Source organism: Coenobita brevimanus, chromosome 79 (assembly GCF_032717465.1).
Source record: "Coenobita brevimanus isolate Jiangsu-jjx chromosome 79, ASM3271746v2, whole genome shotgun sequence".
NCBI classification, from domain to species: domain Eukaryota; kingdom Metazoa; phylum Arthropoda; class Malacostraca; order Decapoda; family Coenobitidae; genus Coenobita; species Coenobita brevimanus.
The window spans coordinates 26,264,282-26,286,369 of record NC_137032.1 but is presented as its reverse complement, the minus strand read 5'-3'; the positions used below and the strand labels follow the sequence as shown (position 1 = coordinate 26,286,369).

The following is a 22,088-nucleotide window of genomic DNA, read 5'->3' as shown; positions in this document are numbered from 1 at the left end:
GCTGGGCTCTCTTTCTAGACCGAAGCTTAGACAAACAGAAGAGAGGCAGGACACAACAACTCAAGGCAACAACCTTTCACGTGTAATACTACATTCTACAGTGGAAAGGGTAGATGTCAGGAATACAGATACACTGTACAATTATAATTCTTAGGCCTAGATATGGGTTATTAGTATCGCGCAGGATACTACCCAGGTCAGGGTCGGGCAAGGTGAATAGCATTTAGGGCAGAGGTTTATATACTATTGTTGCAGGAAGTCCAAGTTATACGTATTTGTGGAGTGGGTGGTACTATTTCGCTGTTGGCAATTATTACTCTAACAGTGGGGTCTGTGTATGATTTTAGTATGATGCGACGTTATCAGATGGTAACATATTCACTGTAATAGACCCGTATTTCACTGCTTGCCCATGTTCGCGATTTCACTGTTACTTTTATTCACTCCACCACTTTTATATTGTCACTGGTGCTTCCTTTATACGGTTAATTCACTGCTCTGCCTTCAGGTTACTAAGTCACAGACACTGTGCATTCACGCTCACTCCTTTCGGGTCTGGGCATCATGGCGGTCAGGTACAAGGGCAGCAGAGGTGATCCAGCCTCACTACTGATGGGGCTGGGTTCTGCCGGGGGCCACTGTGTTCAGGGGCCATGGTATCATGCATAGGGGCATCCTCTCTTGTCCGGGGCAGCGGGTGGCGAAGGGCCTCATGCTTTCGGGGCTTGGGGCGGGAGTACGGCCCTTAGGGCAGGGGCCGAATAACTGCCTGAACTTCTCGCTCAGGCACCTGACGGAGGACGAGGATCTCCGGCGTCTGGGTGTAGGGAGATCCCGTCTGGGGGTCCTGGGGGCGGTCTGGGGATCCTGAGGGCTCAGTGGCACCATCAAGAAGGGGCTGCGGTGCCGGCCTACGTCGGGGTCCGTGAAGTGAGTCCTCTTCAGATCTGGCTGCAGGAAGAGAAGGCCAGGGGAAGTCAGGGGGCCTCTCCAGTACTCCTCCAGGCTGGGGACTCCCTCTGAGATGTAGGTTGGTCAACAGGAGTCAGCACCTGACAGAGGAGCGGCTACAGGCCGTCTCCTGCTGTAGGGTCTGGCTGCTGGCTGTGGCCTTCTAGGGGCGTGGCTACAGGCTGTTGCTATGGCCCGGCTACTGGCCATGACCTGGGAAAGGGGGCAGCTACAAGCCGACTCAGGGGCACCTTCAGAGCGGCTACAGGCCGTCTCCTGACGAAGGCCGGAGCGGCTACAGCCTGTCACCTGATTTCCCTCAGAGCGGCTACAGGCTGTCTCCTTCAGGAAGGTTGAGCAGCTACAGGCCGTCTCGGGAAGGGCACCTTCAGAGCAGCTACAGGCCGTCTCCTTCAGGAGGGTTGAGCGGCTATAGGGCTTCTCGGGAAGGGCACCTTCAGAGCGGCTACAGGCCATCTCTTGACGAAGGCGGGAGAAGCTACAGGCCATCTCCTGATTTCCCTCAGAGTGGCTACAGGCCGTCTCCTTCAGGAGGGTTGAGTGGCTACAGGGCTTCTCGGGAAGGGCACCTCCAGAGTGGCTACAGGCCGTCTCCTGACGAAGGCGGGAGCGGCTACAGGCTGTCTCCTGTTTTCCCTCAGAGTGGCTACAGGCCGTCACCTTGAGGAGGGTTGAGTGGCTACAGGCCATCTTGGAAAGAACACCTTCAGAGTGGCTACAGGCCGTTTCCTGATGAAGGCAGGAGCAGCTACAGGCCGTCTCCTGTTATCCCTCAGAGTGGCTACAGGCCATCTCCTGATGAAAGCGGGATCAGCTACAGGCCGTCTCCTGTTATCCCTCAGAGCGGCTACAGGCCGTCTCCTTCAGGAGGGTTGAGCAGCTACAGGCCGTCTCGGAAAGGACACCTTCAGAGCGGCTACAGGCCATCTCCTGATGAAGGCAGGAGAGTCTGCAGGCTGTCTCCTGTTTTCCCTCAGAGCAGCTACAGGCCGTCTCCTTCAGGAGGGTTGAGCGGCTACTGGACATCTCAGGGGTGCTGACTGGAGCTGGAGTAACAGCTCCACCCCGATGTTGGTTGGGGAAGGCTTAACCATAAGGTAGTCTTGTATTCCTGCTATGGTGGCGGTGGGCGAGCTTCAGGTCATAGTGGCGCACAGCCCGGGCGGACTTATGTCGTTGTCACCCTGAGTCCCGGCGCGCTGTCGTTGCTCCTCTGTAGGCTCCTTCTGGGGGTGTTAGGTCGCCCCCTGTGGCACTATACTGCATTTTACCACCTGCTTGGAAAAGTTACATCTCTGTGACTGGAGGTGGTAAACTTTGGTGTCGTAGCTGTGGTAGACTGGCTGTAGGTGTTGGAGGAGGGCTTGCCAGGCAGTGGTGGCTGAGTTCTCTTCTAGCTGCTCGTCACAGGTAATGAAGAGGGTGGATGAGTCGGTGGAGGAGCGGAGGAGTCGTAGGAGGTGGTGAGGTCCTCGAACTAGTTGTTTCCGTCCAAAGGGTGGCGCCCATATGGCTCATCAAATTCTTATGGCGCTAGGTGTTATGCTCTGTGCAGGGCTGTCTTGAATGCTGGAGATGGATGGTGAGTGCGGGGTTTTATACTGGGGTAATGCGGCAGTGGCCGGGATTTGTGCCTGGTGTATCATGAGTGTGAGATGATTTAGGGCAGGGGTAGGGGTGTGATTTTGCAGTGAGGCGGGTGGGGTGGGAGAGTGGGTGTATTGGGTGGGTGGGAGAGAGAGGCAGCCAGGGCATGTGATGGTTGTTTTAAGGGTGGGTGTGGGTGGTGATGTGGGTGTGCAGTGTCGTCATGTGTGTGAGGTGTGTGGGGCACGTGAGGGCAGCTGTGGGGTGGTAGGAGTGTGGGTGGTATGGTGCGGGGAGCGGAGTGTATTGTGAGTGGGTGGTGGTGTCATGGGGGCGTGGGATGCGCAGGTGGAGTTGGGGGCAGAGAACAGGGCGGGTGGGGTCAAGGAGGCATGTGCGGGCAGTGGGCTGGGAGATGCGGTGGCAGTAGTGGGCGACGGCTGAGGCGGGGGTGTGGTGGGCGGAGGGGGTGCAGGGTTGTGGGCGAGACACGCGGTGCTGGGCGTGGGAGAGGAGGCGGCAGGTGGTGAGGAGGTGGGGGAGCAGCGCGGAGTTGGTGGTGTTGGTGGGTTGTCAGGTGAAGTGCGATGTGGCGTGACAGAAGGTGAGATGGAGGCACTAGGGGAGGGGGAGAGAGAGAGAGAGATGACGAGGGGGAGATGTAGCAATCGTAGGAGGTAGAGGGAAGTGGTGAGGGGGTAGTGGGCGGGACAGGGCATAGGGCAGGGGCATTGGGGGCAGGAGTGAGAAAAAGGTGCACATGCCGGTTTCGGAGAGTGTGGGGAGTGCTTTGGTACTCGATGATCACCTGATAGAAGTTAGGGACGCGTATAATGGTGTGGGGCCCCATGAAGTGCAGTGCGAGCTTGTGGGGGGTGGGGAGCTGCACTATCATAACGGTGTCGCCTGGCTTGTAGGGGTTGGAGGCAGTGTCAGGGTGGAAGTCCAGGTTGTTTTGGAGGTGGGTTAGCCAGCGTTTGAGATGGTGTAATGGGTCTGACGTGGGGGTTGAAGTGGGGGGTTGCAAATGCTGCCGAAGGAGCAAGAGGAGGGGTGTGTACCCAAACACTCGTTCGTACAGTAAAATTCTGTCTTCTTGGGGGCAGGAGTTGATGCCCCATTGCACGATTTTCACATGGATGGCCAGTCGTCATCTTTGGTGGCTTCTATCCCGGTGCGGAGTTGATTCATCAGCGTACGATTGCTTCGCTCACATATGGCATTTCCTTGGGGCCAGTAAGGGGACAAGTGGGAGATGTTATAGCCGAATATGTGGTCCAGCTCCTCCCAGATGTTACTAGTGAACTCAGGTGCGTTATCTGAGTGGATTGCTTGTGGGATACCAAAGTATGGGAATACATGCCGAATCAGGGCGTCGGCCACTGCGATAGCATGATGTTCCTTCGCTGGGCAGGCTATGACGAAATTGGAGTATATGTTGACCAATGTGGTCATGTACCTATACCTGATTTTGAGGGTAAGGGTCCCACTACGTTGATCGCCAATAGCTGTCAAGGTTAGTGGGCGGTAATCTGGCCCAGTGGACCTGTGGTATGGGTGATGTCTTTACCGAGGGTGCATGATCGGCAGGATTGGATAATTTCCTTGGCGAGGATTGGACGCCCAATAGGTGTCGTTAAAGACCAGCAGGAGTTTTTTCGTGTCCAGGTGAATACCATTGTGGGTATGCAGGTGTCGGAGGGTGTCGAGGGTGGCATTGGGGGCTAGGAGGATATGCCCGGATGGGGTAAGCAGGTGGTTGCCTTGGCAATACAGTTTCTTGAAAAGGTGCTGGGGGATCCAGGGGGGTCGCTTCTTGTGATGCCACTGCTGGAGGAGATCTGGCTCCGGCTGGGCGGCATTCATGGGGAGCCAAGAGAGAGCGTCCGCATTGGTGTGGAGTTTGCTGGGGCGGTACGAGATTTCATAGTTGAACTCCAGGGTCTCGCGCCATCGGATGAGCTGGGCATTGTGGGTGTCAGATTGCCGCAGCAACTGGAGGGACTGGTGATCAGTGAAGATGGTAACCTGGGTCCCTGATAGATACGCCCGGAACTGCTCAAGTGCCCAGATGATGCCCAGGCGCTCCCTGTTGGTGGCGGCATAATTTTTTCTGCCTGATTGAAGGTACGGCTGGCGCAGGCGATGATGTGCTTGCGGCCCTCTTGGACTTGCGCCAGCACAGCGCCAGTCGCAATTAGGGAAACATCTGTGTACAGCGGGAATGGGAGGGCATAATCGGGAAAGGCCACAATGGGGGTGGAAACGAACCTGTCCTTAAGTTGTTGGAAGGCAGCTTGTCTCTCATCCGTCCAGGTGAATGGTTCTCCCTTATGGGTCAGGTCATGGAGTGGCTTGGCAATGTGGGCAAACCCCTTCACAAAATGGCAGTAATAGGACGTCAGGCAGAGGAATGCTCAAATCCCATGAACATCTTGTGGTGGGGATATGTCTGCGATGGTGCAGAGTTTGTCTGGGTTGGGAGATATGCGAGCCTGGGTGATGACGTGCCCCAGGAATGAGACGGTTCTGGCAGCCAAGACACACCTGGTGGGCTGGAGTTTGAGGCCTGCCTGTTGGATCCTGGTGAAAACCCAGCGGAGGCGCTGCAGGTGGTTGGCCCAGGTCTGGCTGAAGACTATGAAGTCATCCAAGTATGCGAGAGAGATCTCCAACGTGAGGCCGCTGAGGTCGGATTTCATCAATCTGGAGAAGGTGGCGGGGGCGTTACAGAGGCTGAAGGGCAAAACATTAATTTCATAATGTTTCCCGTTGCTGGTTGAGAAGGCGATTTTCCCTCTGTCCTCCAGACGCACCGGGACCTGCCAATATCCTGACTGGAGGTCGAGGGTAGAGAACCAGGAGGCACTGTACAGGGAATCCAGGGAGTCGTCTATGTGCTGGAATGGAGTGGCATCCTTGGTGGTTATGTCATTAAGCCGGTGGTAATCAACACAGAACCGCATCATGCCATCATTTTTCTTCACGAGGACTATGGAAGAGGACCAGGGGCTGGTGGAGGGGGAGACGACTCTGGCTTCGATCATCTCCTGAACCTGGCTGTCTTCCTCTTCCCGCTGTTTGGGGTTCTTTCTCCGGGGTGGCTGCCGGATCGGTGGGCCTGTCATATGGATCTCGTGAGCCAGGTTGATGGTGTGTCCAGCGTCAGCTGGTCCCGCCACTAATAGATCCTGGAAATCCAGGAGGTGGCAGAGGGTGTCTGATTGGTGAGTGGAGAGATGGTCTGGGATGGGGGGCAGGGGGCGGGGAAGTGGGAGGGGGAGGGGACGCAGGGCTCGGCTTCCTCCATCTCTCCAATTATGAGCCCTTTAGGGAGGGTGAGGGGCGAGGGGGCGACGTTGGCAATCCGGACTGCCGTGTGGTGAGGGGGAAGGAAGGTTGGGGGCAGAAGGCAGGCCGTGAGGGTTACAGGTGGCAGGAGTGGGAAGAATAGGACAGAGGTGCCTGAGGGCCAGTTGAGGGGCACCCAGGCTTCATGGTGGAAGGGAATGGTGACGGTGGAGGAAATGGTGGTGGGAAAAGAAGGGGGGAGGAGGGGCTGTCAGGGGGGGAGGGAGGAGGGAAGGAGGGGGGTGCAGAGTCTTCCAGCCGGGGCCATGGCATGCAGGTGCAGACGGCCCGAGGGGGAGGGGGGGAGGGTGATTTTCGGAACTGGAGCTGTCTGTGTGGCAATCAGTGGTTGCTCCTAACTTCTGCAACAGGTCCAACCCCAGGTATCCATCGTAACTGCGGCAGGAAGAGTTGAATACTATGAACTTATTCCGGGTCAACACTGGCTGATAGGCGTCAACGCGCAGGGCCCGTGTTTCCCCATGAAATGGCAGGGGGCCATCCCCTGCATCCACAAGGTGAGTAGCCGTTGGGAATAACAGACCGAAGGTCGATTTGTGATGGGAGAAGTAGTGGCTATACAGGCAGGATCTGGCCAGTCCCGTAACAACCAGAAGCCTGGCTTTCACCCCGTTCAGCTTCATCTGGTGGTAAACTTTGAGGGAAGTGGCCCTCACCACCGTGGGAAGATGCGGGGGCGGTCCTAAAAATCCAACTGTCTGGGGCCTCCATCTTCCTCCGGCTTCTGTTCCCCGGGTTTGGTCTCCTCCGCAGGTGCGGGTTCATCCTCTGTTACCTTATTCTCTAGAGAGGAAACTTACGTTGGCCTGGGGTGGTGGTTTTCTGTTGTGCAGCTTTCAATTGATCTCTGATATTGTGCAGTGGGCACCTGGAGCTGCACGTGGAGAACTCCAAGGGATTCTTTAGGATGAGGCTGGGGTTCTCCCTGTGGCTGGGGCGCCGGTGGGTAGGGTGTACTCTCAGCAGGCTGGGTGCTGGGGTGGGGCTGGTGCAGGGCATAGGCGGACATGGCTTGACTGGGGGAGCCGGAATATTTGTGGGAAACTTTTTTACTACATTGATTTGCTGGGGTGCAGGGCGGGAGGTCAGGAGGCAGCGTATCCATTGAATGTCCTCATCCATGTCTCCGGTCGGGTCATGGATCATAAAGTGCTCCTTGACAATGCTGGGGAGCACTCTCAGAAGAGTATTAAAGGTGTGTTGCTCCCAGGTTTCATCATCTGCCTCCGGGTAGGCAGCAGTGACCAGTCGTCTAGCCTGGATTAAAGTATTGTCCAAGTTGCCATCGAAAGTTGAACTATCCAGTTGGGATAGTGTCACCACTTTACCTAGTGATTGGGTGATGGCTTGAATCACAAGTTTCATGAAATTTTGCCAGGTGAGCCCTGGAATGATCTTGGGTGCTATATTAGCTGCCGTTTTGCCCAGTAGCGGGAGTGTGACTGCAATATTCTGCTTGTCATCCTCGAAACTGATATCTAGCAAAGGTTTAATAATTGCCAGGTATGTGTGAACATCATACTGTTCGGGGTCGAATTTAGGTAATTGCACATGTGGTTTGGTTGCCATTTTTCCAGTATTTCCTGATTATCGCTCTCGTATGCCCGGGTCAAGAACCAACGCTGTCCACCAGTGTAATGCTAGGTGTTTTAGGGTCGGCTTCCCGTCCCTCTAACACCTAGTGTGTTGCTGGGCTCTCTTTCTAGACCGGAGCTTAGACAAATGAGAGAGAGGCAGACACAAAAACTCAAGGCAACAACCTTACACGTGTATTACTAAATTCTACAGTGGAACGGGTAGATGTCACGAATACAGACACACTGTACAATTATAATTCTTAGGCCTAGGTATGGGTTATTAGTATCACGCAGGATGCTACCCAGGTTAAGGTTGGGCAAGGTAGAGCACTTAGGTCGGAGGTTTATGAACTATTATTGCAGGTAGTCCAGGGTTTATATATTTGTGGAGTGAGTGGTACTATTTCACTGTTGGCAATTATTACTTTAACACTGGGGTCTGTGTATGATTGTAGTATGATGCGGCATTATCAGATGGTAGCGTATTCACTATAGTAGACCCGTATTTCACTGCTTGGCTGTGTTCACAGTTTCACTGTTACTTTTATTCACTCCACCACTTTTATATTGTCACTGGTGCTTCTCTCACTGACTTCCTTTGCATGGTTAATTCACTGCTTTGCCTTCACGTCACTAAGGCACAGACACTGTGCTTTCACTGTCACTCCTTTCGGGTCTGGGCATAGTGGCGGTCATGTACAAGGGCAGCAGAGGTGACCCAGCCTCACTACTGATGGGGCTGGGTTCCGCTGGGGGCTTTTGTGTTCAGGGGCCACGGGATCATGCATTGGGGCGTCCTCTCTCGTCCGGGGCTGCTGGTGGCGAAGGGCCCGGCTCTTTCGGGGCTTGGGGCAGGAGTACGGCCCTCAGGGCAGGGGCCGAATAACTGCCTGAACTTCTCGCTCAGGTGCCTGACAGGGGACAAAGATCTCCAGCCTCTGGGTGTAGGGAGGTCCGCCCGGGGGTCCTAGAGACAGTCTGGGGGTCCCGAGGGCTGCGATCCCCGGTGCTCGATGGTGCCGTCAGGAAGGGGCTGTGGTGCCGGCCTACGTCGGGGTCTGTCAGGTGAGTCCTCTCCAGATCTGGCTGCATGGAGAAGAGGCCAGGGGAAGTCACGGGGCCTCTCCAGTACTCCTCCAGGTTGGGGATTCCCTCTGAGTCGTAGGTTGGTGAACAGGAGTCAGCAGCGGCTACAGGCCGTCTCCTGCCATAGGGTCCGGCTACTGGCCGTGGCCTTCTAGGGGCGCAGCTACAGGCCGTTGCTAACGCCTGGCTACTGGCCGTGGCCTGGGAAAGGGAGCAGCTACAAGCCGACTCAGGGGCTCCTTCAGAGCGGCTACAGGCTGTCTCCTGACGAAGGCCGGAGCGGCTACTGCCTGTCACATGATTTCCCTCAGAGGGCTACAGGCCGTCTCCTTCAGGAGGGTTGAGCAGCTACAGGCCGTCTTGGGAAGGGCACCTTCAGAGCAGCTACAGGCCGTCTCCTGACAAATGCAGGAACGCTTACAGGCCATCTCCTGTTTTCCCTCAGAGCGGCTACAGGCTGTCTCCTTCAGGAGGGTTGAGCGGCTACAGGCTGTCTCCTTCAGGAGGGTTGAGCGGCTACAGGCTGTCTCCTTCAGAGGAGTTGAGCGGCTACAGGCCATCTTGGAAAGGACACCTTCAGAGCGGCTACAGGGTGTCTCCTGATGAAGGCGGGAGCGGCTACAGGCCGTCTCCTGTTATCCCTCCGAGCGGCTACAGGCTGTCTCCTTCAAGAGGGTTGAGCGGCTAAAGGCCATCTCAGAAAAAACACCTTCAGAGTAGCTACAGTCCGTCTCCTGATGAAGGCGGGAGTGGCTGCAGGCCGTCTCCTGTTTTCTCTCAGAGCGGCTACAGGCCATCTCCTTCAGGAGGGTTGAGCAGCTACTGGCCATCTCAGGGGTGCTGACTGGAGCTGGAGTAAGAGCTCCACCCAGATGTTGGTTGGGGAAGGCTCACCCGGAAGGTAGTCTTGAATTCCTGCTATGGTGGCGGCAGGCGAGCTCTGGGTCATCGGGGCACACGGCCAGGGCGGACTTATGTAGTTGTCGCCCTGAGTACCGGTGTGCTGTCGTTACTCCTCTGTGGGCTCCTGGGGGTGTTAGATCGCCCCCTGTGGCATTATACTGCATTATTATCATTATTATTATTATTATTATAAGTAGTACCGGGTAGTAGTAGTAGTAGTCGTATTATTATTTTTGGTGTTGCTGTTGCTGATAAGGTATATGTAATATTATTTCTTTATTTGAATAAGTTTTTGTAATTTATATCCTCCTCATGTCCGTTTTGGCATGTCTCATTCGTAATGTTTCGAAACTTCTATTATATGTATTAGGATATTATTGTATCATTCACGCACTCGTGTAATGCTGCCTACTTCATCCTTTACCCTTATCATTCTTTTTCTGTGTCTGCTCTCCATTTTCCTTACTTCTTCCATCTTTCCTGGCACATTTTACTATTCTTCTTTTCTTTTCAGGTGGCTTTACATTCAGTGACAAACCTAATGTTTTCCTGTAAGCCAGGAAACCATTTACAGTTCCGGGTGGTAGCCATATAACTAACCCACACGCGTTCCCTACGTGTTGACAAGTGGGTTGGCGGAGGATTACTGCCCCTCCCTGCAAAACCACTAACTCAGAGACAAATGGCCATCCTTTACGAGATTTCGGCGTCTGGCTATAGATAGATAGGCTGGCCCGTGGCTTCTATATAGTCCTCATTTTCAAACATCTCATAGCAACGGAGACCTACGACTTTATGGAATTCTTGCTATGCCGAGAAGAATCTAGTGTACCGTTCATGGGTCATCCTCTGTTCACTCACACTCCCGTCCCCAACTGCTATTGATAGGGAACACAGGCGTACCAACTGTTAATGACGCAAAGGGAATCATACCAGTCACATCGTCAAGTGTTTTAAAATGGAGCGTCGTAAAATTTAATGATACATTTTTTTGGGTAGGTATACCTACATAGACTGAAAAACCCCTCCTGATGGTTAATCATATATTTTACACAAAAGTGAGCTGCTTCTAACCTTTTTTTTAATTTGTTTATCATGATCTTTCTCTGCGACTGTAGATTCTTCACACTTGGTCAACTGATTGTGCTGAGTTACAGTATGTGCAGCACCAGGGAATTAGCTACTCTGATACCGTACAACTGTTATGTGTTCTGCTATCCTTGTATGCATTCCCCGTCCCGTTTCCCCTATGTACGTTTCGATTAGTCACTGCGCAGCATGCGATATACTAAACTCTTCTCACTTTATATCCTTTTGTTTTGGCCATTTCTTCCGTTTTACGTCCTGAGGATGCTACAACCGAATGACCTAGTTTCTGTAAGTGCATGTTGATAACTGAAGCTCTGACTGAGTTGAGGATGAATACATATCTTGTACTATCGTTGTTTGAGTACTGTCATTGCCTCTTCTTATTTCAGTGATACAATTCCTTTCGTTTTAGTTTTAACAGCATGCCCATCGGATAGCATAAATTCTTAAATGCCTTGATGTTCTTACTCACATCCTTTATGAACTCATTACTGCAAATTCTGTACCCTCTTAGAGAATATGCTATTAGAACTTCAGACATGGCTCATTCGTTGTGAGCAGATATATATTAGATAAAGGCATTCTTCGTTGGATGGCTTACGGTACACAGTTTTGTTTGTTGGTTTACGGTACACAGAGTATGAAGTTCTTTTGTATGTTCTCCATATTATAATAACTAAGGATGCGATTTTTATTTCTTTCTCTTCTACTGTGAGCTGTATGCCATTATTTACGTTGTTTAATATTTCCATTCTTTTGTATTGGTGTCCTCCGGCACAATTACTAAGGCATCGTCCACATATCTGTACCAAGTTGCTCCCTTACCTATTACTTTCATTTAGTAGTCGGCCTCTAATTCTTCCTTATATAGGCAAGCCATGAGGGCAGTAAAAGACAAGTAGATAGCTAGACATTTGTGTTGCCTCTGTTTCTCTCCATTGAAAGTAAATGCTACGACTCATTCACAGTGTGATATAAGTTCGACGTAGTCAGATCTTGGTATGAGTAGCTCCTCATCTTCGATGACATTCACTGCTCACCATACTGCCTACATGGCCTCGTCTATCAGTCCGGTGGTGAAGAAATATTTTAGGTCGAAATTTGACATCTATTTATTGATGAATTACCCGACGATTTCAAAGATGCACACCACTAGTCAGACGGGGATCAGATAGCCTCTTAGCCATCTTGTGGGGGTCATCCAGTTTTCCAACGTAGTTCTGTGCACTGTGTTCACATAATGGCCGAAGATTGTATTGTATTCCTTCACTCTGCATTTGATTCTGCTTCATTCATTAATGTATCGGATAAGAGGACAGATCTTTCAAGTCAAGGAGCTCCTATATTATGTGGCTGAAACTTTCACACTACTTGACCGAGAGAGATCTGGCCCGTTTACTAATACATTAATGAGAATTCTAGAAAAGGAGAGCAAATGCCAAGTGAAAACTTACAGCGCAAACTGCAGTATTTGAGTGAAACTCGTGCACGGAATAAGGACAGAAGACTGGAAGACCGCCGCAAGCTGGCTAAGAGGCTTACCGGGTGAAGTGCTTTTTAATAAAATACTGCTTGATGAGGTACTGTCTGATAAAGTACCGACTTGCCAGGAAATGGGAGCACTATTACTCGATTAAAAGGCTGAGACAGAGAGATCAAGAGAACATATGGAGAATACGTGTCTAAAAAACACAAGTGGGACGACGGTGATGTGGAAAAGGGATTCATCAAGGATGTTCTACCGTGCCATAAAGCATTAGCCGACGAACAACTTAATGCACTACTACGACGTCAAAGAATCTGGGTGAACTAAGATAAAATGAAAGCATAGTGATAACTAGTCATATATCAAATAGAGGTGGACAAGTGCTGATAACGATGAAAATTGGGTACAGTGAAAAAATAGTTAATTCACTGTGTCATCACTCTACATCTGAAAAGAATTATAATGGACATTCAGTGAGTCATATTATTTCAATACTGAAGCGAGAAAAATATTAAAACAGTAAATAACGAAACAAGAGAAGAAATTACTAAGCTTACTGGAAGAGGAACCTCTTCGCCCGATTCTGAGAGATCTACAGAAGGTACGGAAGGAGGGTTCTCCAGTGAGACTGATAACATTTGGTACTGAGAGTGCCCCCTCACAAACTGACTAAGAAGCTAGCTAAACCCCTTTTTAACCATGTGGTACACACCTAAGAAATTCGGCAAACTTAATTGAGAAGCTCAACGTCATGGATTTCATCAATAAGATGTCAGATTTTGACGTAAAGTAACTCTTCACCACCGGACACATAGAGGAGGCCATGCAGGCAGTATGGTGAGCAGTGAATGTCAACGAAGTTGAGTATCTATTCTAACCAAGATCTGACTACGTCGAACTTACCATTATATCACTATGTGACAGTTTCGTGGCATTTACTTTCAACACAAAGGAACACAAGCAACACAAAGGTCTAGCTATCTATTTGCCTCTTTCTGCCCTCATGGCTTGCCTATATAAGACTGAATTAGAGGCCGACTACTAAATGAAAGTAATAGGTAAGGGTGCAACTTAGTACAGACAAGTGGACGATGTCTTTGAAATTGTGCCTGAAGACACCAATATTGAAAAAAAAAAAAAAACGGGAATGTTAAATAACGTAAATTATGCCATACAGCTCAGTAGAAGAGAAAGAAATTAAAATCCCATTCCTAGGTATTTTAATATGGAGAGCATACAAAGGAAGTCAATACTCTGTGTACCGTAAGCCAACCAACAAAACTGTTTACCATAAGCCATCCAATAAAGAATACCTTTATCTGCTATATATCTGTTCCCAACGAATGGACCATGTCTGAAGTTCTAGTAACATTTACTCTAAGAGCGTACAGAATTTGCAATAGTGAGTTCGTAGAGGATGAGAGTTGGTACATGACAGAAACCTTGAAGAATCTATGCTATCCGGTAGGCATGCTGTTAGAACTAAAGAGGAATTGGTATCACTGAAATGAAAAGAGGCAATGAGAGTACACACTCAATCAACGACAGTACACGATACGTATCCGTCCTCAACTCAGCCAGAGCTTCAGTTATCAACAAGTACTTACAGAAACCAGGTCATGCGGTCATAGCATCCCCAGGACGTAAAACAGAAGAAATGACCAAAACAAAAGGATGTAAAATGAGAAGAGTTTAGTATATAGCATGCTGTGCAGCGATTGCTCGAAAACGTACATACTGTAAAGGAAACAGCCCGGGAAACGGATACAAGAATAGCAGAACACATAACAGATGTACAGTATCACATAATATCTAATTCCCTGGTGCTGCACATACCATAAATCAACACAATCATTTGACCAAGTGCGAAGAATCTACAATCGCAGAGAAAGATCATGATAAACAAATGAAAAAATAAAAGTTGGAAGCAGCTTACATTTGCGCAAAAAGTATAACTAACCATTGGGATCGGTTTTTCAGTCTCCGAGTATGTTGCTGTACAGCATGGACAGCACTAATGTCGCAGTCAGGAGCTTGGTCGAACTGCAGGATTTTCTTAGGGGTATTCAGTCACGTTGCATCACCAGTTTGGAAAGGAGTTATTAGGGGTATGTCTCGGCTCATTCATTTCTTATTCAGACTCTCTGAAGATGGGTCCTGAGGAGCCTGGAACGATAGAGAAAATAGATAAGCAAGTTGTATTCTGTGTCTCACCCACTCAACATTTCCTTTTGTCACAATGGATCATCGACATTTGGGATAAAGTAAGAAACAGGTTGGACAGTTTTGCTGCATTTAAATAAGGGGGGATATTTCCACTGTAAATTGGGAGTGTGTCGTCCTGTCTCGGCTACCTCCCTTTCGTTGGAGGAAGCAGCCTAGGTATATAGATAAATAGATAAATTTCTGCTGAAGTGGAAAGAACTCACTTAACAATCTTACGTTCTTGTCAACTAACCCTATATCATAGTATTTTTTAAAAATTGTTTTTAAAAATTGATCTTAATGGCTTTAACTTTTCAGGTTTGATCAGAACTTTATGTAAAAATTTTACGTAAACAACTGATGTAGTTTTCAGCATCTGAATGGTTTAATTGCTCCTCCTCCTCCTTCTCCTCTTTTTCATCTCCCTCCTCCTCTTCCTCCTCCTCGTTCTCTTCCTGCTCCTCCTGCTCCCCTTCCTCCTCCTCCTCCTCCTCCTCCTACTACTACTACTACAACTACAACTACTACTACAACTACTACTACTACTACTGCTAACTAGAGTACGGAAATTGCCAATACTTCACCACATGACTAGCCATCCCTGGACGAGGTGATTTCAACACCATATAGTGAGCACTTCGAAGTGAAGAGCTGGTGTAGTAGGGCCCCCTGGGGGGCTATCTCATAAACTGCTGGGCCAAATGGGCCCATAGCCATTTAGGACCTGGTCGCTGACCTTGGCTATGTCCCCAAAATTTCAAGTGTTTACCTTCAGATGTTTATGAGAATCCGCGAATAGACCTTCTTTTATAGGTTTTTGGATGTAACTAGAAAACCAGTACTGGGAACTGGATGATACTGGGCCATAGGAAACCAGCTGGAGGACACGGATGGCCAAGTACTGATGGCCGTAGCTTTGGAATTGGGCGAATACGAGCAATTTACTTCTTTGTAAGGTAATAATAATAATAATAATAATAATAATAATAATAATAATACATCCATCCATCCATCATCCAATCCTGTGTCTCCCCATGAGGAGCGCAGGAACCCGGGGCAAGGCAAGTTGGTCCTGACATTTTGGATGTGGGTGTCCAGCCTCACTCATCCCAGAGTGGCATTACGTGAGCAATAAACCCTTACCACCCCTTGGATATAAATCTACACAGGCTTAATCCGACTGAAACGCCATAATTACCCACTGAACCACCAGGCGCCATAATTTAGTTATATTGTTACCATCCATCCATCCATCATGTAATCCTACGTTGCCCCATGAGGAGCGTAGGAGCCCGGGGCTAGGAAAGTTGGTCCTGACATTTAAGATGAGAGTAACCAGCCTCACTCATCCCTGAGTGGCATTACGTGAGCAATAAACCCCAACCATTCCTTGGATATAAACCTTCACCGGCTCAATCCGATTGAAGCACCTTTATTACCCACTAAACCACCAGGAGTCAAAATTTGGTTATATGGTTACCACCCAGCGTAGTAAGTGGTTTCCTGGTGTACAGGAAATAATTTGGCTTGTCACTCAGTGTAGAGTCACCCACAGGCAGAAGGAAGAGGAAAGAATGAAGGAAAGAAAGACACAAGAGGGAGTGTACAGTCACCCGCAGGCAGAAGAAAGAGGAAAGAATGAAGGAAAGACAGAAGAGGATGGATGGAAAGAAGGATGGAGGAGAGGAAAGGGCAGAAACCCGAGAGCAGCACTACATCAAGGGAGTGGATGGTGTGCGCCCCCACCTACCACACATATGGTTACCATCCAGGGTAATTGGTTTCTTGGTGTACAGGAATCCATTTGGCATGTCATTCAGTGTGGAGTCACTCATAGGCAGAAGAAAGAGGAAAGAATGAAGGAAAGAAAGACATGAGAGGAAGGATAGAAGAGAGGAAAAGGCAGACACCCATCGAGTGAGTGGATGGTGAGCGACCCCTCCTACTGTATAATAATAATACTGATAAGAACAATGTAACTTGGCATTGGTGCAGTGAGTTATAAAAATAATACTTGCTACGAAACACTCCCTGCTACAGTAATTCTTAACTTTTTTAGTTGAAACCCAAACTCAGGTCACGAGGAAAGTTCTACAATGCACGCCTATAGTTCCTTTTGCCGTATTATAGTTATACTGATACTGTTCATAGGATTATAAAGTACAGTAAATGGATAATAGAACCTTGCATTACTGACACTACTAATGTAAGCGTATCATAAAAGTCAGTAAGCATCACTTGAAAGTCATATGTGACCAGCTTTCAAACCAGCTTGTTAGGGAACGCGTGTTCTAAAAACTGTATGTGACCAAAATTTATTAAATACGAATGAAAGTGTAATATTATGTTAGGAACATGGGAACAAATTTGCCAAAGCTGCATGAGAAAAATGAATTAAATATATAATATTCAGCACAGATAATGTACTTCATTATTAGAGATAACACCGGGCTTTGTCTGTTTTACTACGAACTTTGCCAAGTGGTGCAGTTCCAGATATAGAGGGAATATTGTCGCTGAACACATAGACAGTGCATAACGTGTGCTTAGAAGGTATATTGAAAGCATTATTGTTGAAAGAATATACAGAAGAAAGCATTTTTGTTGAAAGTACGAGTGCATATATACATTAGAAAGCATTATTGCTGAAAACATAGATAGTAGAAAACATTGATGCTGAAAGTATATACAGTTGAAAACATTATTGTTAGTAGCATATACAGTAGGAAGCATTGTTGAAACTATATAGAGTGCATAATAACGATGTTGTAACCAGTGTCGTTAATGTAAACAGATTCCCAGACGCAGCCGCCACTGGACTATACACATTAGGCTACTTTGGGTGTTTGACCACGGAGGATTTTTGCCAACGTACTTAAAATAACCCAGAGATCCAAAACCGAGATGCCACCAGACGACTCCTAATCACTGTTCTCAGGAGATTCTACCAGCATTATAAAACTATACGAGCGGATGGATCAAAGAAAGGTTAGGGTAGGGTAAGATAAAGTGAATTTGTGGTGACGTGAGTAACCATCGATGCCTGTGGAATGAATCTGCTGACACTAAAGCACACATTTGACCAAGAACTTCAAGACTGCACTTTTTAATATCGGAAAATTTCCAACACTTGTCCATCATTCCTATGATAATCGTAAGCCTTTATTTCCTATTTAAGATCCACATGTCGGAGAGATAGAAGTCCGTCACCCTGTACTGGGATGCACGGTGCCTCCACATGATTGACGGTGTTTTGGACTTTTTGAACCGGAGTCTATGCTTATGTTTATGTTATGTTAAGGGATATCGCAAATATACATTTTAAGGGTACTGAGCGTAATTAGCAGAGAAAGAAATGTTGTTGGTGTTTAGTTCCTTCTGTAAAATGCCATTTCTCATTTTGTTTCTATGGTTTTCAGACCATATTAGTCTGTTTACGTGAGGGTCCTCAGTTTAAGAAGGGGCTAGGTGTAATATATACTAAGCCCTTCATTACAATGACGTCATTTTTAAAGCTGTCTACCGCACGATGCTTTTACCGAGTTTAGAGATACTGGACTGCAGGAGAAGGGCAGCTTTAGTCCACAGCCCAATGGGTTCACGCACACATGAGCCAGGGGCCGAAACAACAATAATAACAGCAACAACAATAACAACAGCAGCAACAACAACAACAACTACAACAACAACAACAACAACAACTACAACAACAACAACAACAACAACAACTACAACAACAACAACAACAACAACTACAACAACAACAACAACAACAACTGAGGTTGAAGGAGACCTCTCATAGTGAAGGGGTTATACAAGAGTGTTGTGTGTTTGTTGGGAATGAGGGAATAAAGCTAAAATGGTAAAGATTTCCTGACATGCTGCACAGTGATGCTATGAGCTCTAAAGGATACAGTAACTATGCCTGTGGGAGTGTGTGAAAGGGCGAGGAGATACATGGGGTGGTCCGTAAATAGCGCTCCCTTAGAAATAAACCTGGCGGTGTCTTACGTGTTGCGGAGACGACTCAGTCTGCTGGTGTGTGAGTGTGTGTGTGTGTGTGTGTGTGTGTGTGTGTGTGTGTGTGTGTGGCAGTAGGAGCACGAAATGAATAAACAGTTCGTGTAGGCAGTAGTAGTGCTGACTGAACCGTCTCCGCAACACACGAGAATTCACCCACCAGAGTAAGGAGGAGTGTTATACTCGTTTACGGACCACCCTTTACAGTTAAGCAGTAATCGCGTCATAAGTGATTCCATAATAGTAGTACTTCCTTAGATGTTCATTTGCATATCACACCTTAATACTCTCGTATGTTACTATCAGTTTAACACCAGTGAAGTTTACATCATTAACATACACGGTGATAATGACATGTATATAATGTGGAAAATGAATCACTGGAGAAGAGACGCTATGGATTTCGAATCAACGAATATACGGTCTTTCCTGCTTTTGAATCTGTATAATAATTTACTTTTCCGTATGATGATAAGTTCACTAATTATTTATAAGTACTTTGTTTCACATAACACCCTTTACTTCAGAAGGCGGTATGTTAACAATGAATTAGTTATACCTTGGTTATTTTAATGAGTACACGTCAGACAATAGGAAGCTGTATCTATATAAGGAGACAGGGATGAACTGCTACACTTTCAAAAATGCAACATTATTGCGCTGTGCTGCAAGGCTTGTGTGGTGCTGAGGCTGCTAATGCCAGTGTTGTGGTGTGTGATGCATCTCTAGTAGTGCTGCCAGGCTTACTTAACTCCGTGTAGTTACTTGATTCTTGCAGTGCTGCCGCCTCTAGTGATGTAAGTAAGCGTTTGACCTGCGTCACTCTCACTCTTACATATTCTGAAATTTTCACTCTTTCCAAATCTCACTCCGTCATCACTCTGTCTTTCTAATTATATAAACCACGTCCACTTATCAGTATATCAAGTACTGGTAAGTTTACTTTGCCTTCAGTAACTTTGTTCCTGATCTGTGGATTATATTATGTATACAAACCAGAGAAATACTGCATTATAGATACAGTATCATATATATTAGTGATACTGTGCTCTGCTTCAGCTTTAGCTCTTCTCATACGCTGAAATGAAACAAAACAAAAATATGCTGGTAAAACATCACTTAAATGAAGTGTACCGTGAAATAAAGCTTCCATTACAAGGCATATTAAGTAAAGTTAACTAGTCCTTGTATATGGCGCTGACGAGGACAAGCCTACTCGTGACTGCGATGTGCATTCTGGGTGGGGCGAAGCAACTTCACCCGGCAATCAAACCTCTTCATATTTCCCTGCACCTTGCCATGGGGAAGGACCTTGGTCCTGGTTTCAGGCACCCTACAAAGGGGTGCCTGATACCCTTATGGTGTATGTACTGTACTGTACCTACAAGCGGCCCAACAGAAGCAGTTGCTTACCTGTGGTCGATGGGTCTGCTTGGCCAAACTGACAGGGGTTGAGCTACAAGTACTTGTAACATAAAAACTTTGAAGACTGGGTTTTTCACATGTTCTTTGTCAGGAATACGATGCTCTGACAGTGTCTCATCTGTTTTTGGAATCATCTGCAGATATTAGAATAAATCCATCAGCTGTTAATTTCAAGCAATGGCAAAATCATTATAGAACTAAATGCACAATTGTCTTCGTCTAACCCTACAGTTTTCACCACTTTGTCTTCTTGTCTTGCTGATTCTGAACATGTTACAGACATGGGGTCACAGAGGCAGAGGAATTTGATCAAATGATCATATGTGTACGTAAGAGTATCAGAATTATGGCTGCAATCATAACCACATTCAGAACAATACATCGGTGAAATATAATTTGTCCTTCGAGAAACCGTAAATTTGTTTAATATTAAAAACTTACTTTGCTTTGTTGGAAAATTAATTTGTACAGTTATCTGCCAGTGAAAAATTCTCGTTTCATCTCTGTGGTCCCAAGCCTGAACAAAGTGTCTCTTGACTGATGCCTGATGTGGCTGCACATGTGGCTGCCTGCGCCTTAGTCCGCCACATTAGGTCTGCCGCGTTAAGCTTGCTGCTGCATCACGACACTCAGGCTAAGAATGCCCACGCCATCTTTGTTCTCTCGGTGCTCAGATGTACTTGCTGGCTGATCTTTTCGTTCCCATGACATACTCTTTATTTCTTGTTCTCACCAGACGGCTTTATTCAACTGTATAAGCACTTATTGTAGTAATGGGTTAGAATTAAGCAATATCTAACCCCTCCAGTTTGAAGTTCCTCCTAACCAGAATAAAATCGTCTGGAGGTGGCAAGAATACATCAGAATATACGTCATCGGATTCAAAGGGTTAATGATTATTCTCATCAAATGTCTGAATATTCTTCGATTATAAGATGGTTTATATATAGGTTGATATGAGGGAACAAGGATGTCAGTGGTTATATCCTTAGCCTGACTGATAATTTGGCTCAGTAGTGGCAGTTTAGGTTATATGACATAAATAATAATAGTCTAAATCAGTGCAGGATGTATGCCATACAGTTTAGTGTACATAGCTCAGATTATCTGTTTAGGAAAGTGCTCAGATGTAGTTGTCGTAATATCTCTAACTTAGACTAAATGAAGTCGAGAAGGTTAGCCTGCTTAATGCATATGTCACAGTACCATACACGGTACTGGTTATAAAACATTAAATATCGTGAAGGTCATTATAGTGTCAAAAAATATTCAATAAAATATCTCATGAGCAGTGAGCAGTATTGTCAAGTTTTGGATAGAACTGTAATTATTTTGATGCTGTTTTAGTTTAATCAATAGCCATATATACAAAAATGATATAATGTTTCATATTAAATTGTAGCAGAAACAGCATGATTATAGAAATAATGTTCACTGATTTATTAGTTTATAAACACTAGTGATCACATTCCCGGTAGCTGATGCTCGACTGTTCAGGATTTCATGCAACTAACCTGTTTTGTGGTGTCCTTTCCCCCTTCCCCCCAACAGCCTGGCTCCGGTGGCCCTGGTGACCGGCCTGATCTGCTCCGAGGGTCCCTCAGCTCACCCCACCGTCCCACTCCGCACGACTCTCTCCTCTCCACAGCATCGCACGCAGCAGGCAGAGACGCTGACGACGCAAAGGCCAAGTATAATGTGAGTTTTTTAATCGCTAAGATCACGTACTATTTACTACAGTTTGCTGTCATCAGACGGTCAGGTATTATATGAGCTCGAGTGACTTCATTTCAAAGTTTACTATATTTTTGTTATCATCAGACACATTTCTTTAACACAGGAGAGACCTTCTGCACTGGAGGCTAGATACAGCCTTCATTAACCATATCAACAAGAGAGTCCTTTCCTAAATTGAATAAAATCGTCTACCAATAACCCTGTGGCGGGGGGGACACAATCTGGCCGCACTATGGGGTGGTACTACTACTCTGTGGCCAGGTTGTGTTAGGAAGAATACTGCCACCGTATTCCCTGCGTGTCGTAAAAGGCGACTAAAAGGGGCGGAGTGAGGGGACTAGGGACCCCCTCCTCTGTTTTTTAGTTCCTAAAATGAGACAGGCCAGAGAAAGGGATGGGGGATGGAGTTATCCCCGTACCCTGAAGATTGGGTCTATGAATGTGCGTGGATGTAGTACGATTGAGGCTAAAAGGGAGGAGATTGGGAGAATGTTTGTGAGAAGAAAGTTGGATGTGTTAGCTTTGAGTGAAACTAAGATGTAAGGGAAGGGTGAGTCTATGTTTGGAAGTGTGAATGGAAGATTGTCAGGTGTTGATAGAGGAAGGGCAAGAGAAGGTGTGGCCTTGTT

At 47.3% G+C, this 22,088-nt stretch overlaps 1 protein-coding gene across 1 annotated transcript in view; it reads left to right on the top strand.

Moving 5' to 3' along the window:
* Window positions 1-22,088, top strand: part of LOC145409063 (uncharacterized) — a 328,905-nt gene that overhangs the window by 220,572 nt on the left and 86,245 nt on the right. The window contains exon 11 of the mRNA XM_080279615.1: window positions 21,274-21,420. Within this exon, the coding sequence (XP_080135741.1) occupies window positions 21,274-21,420 (147 nt within the window). The remainder of the gene's footprint in view (window positions 1-21,273; window positions 21,421-22,088) is intronic.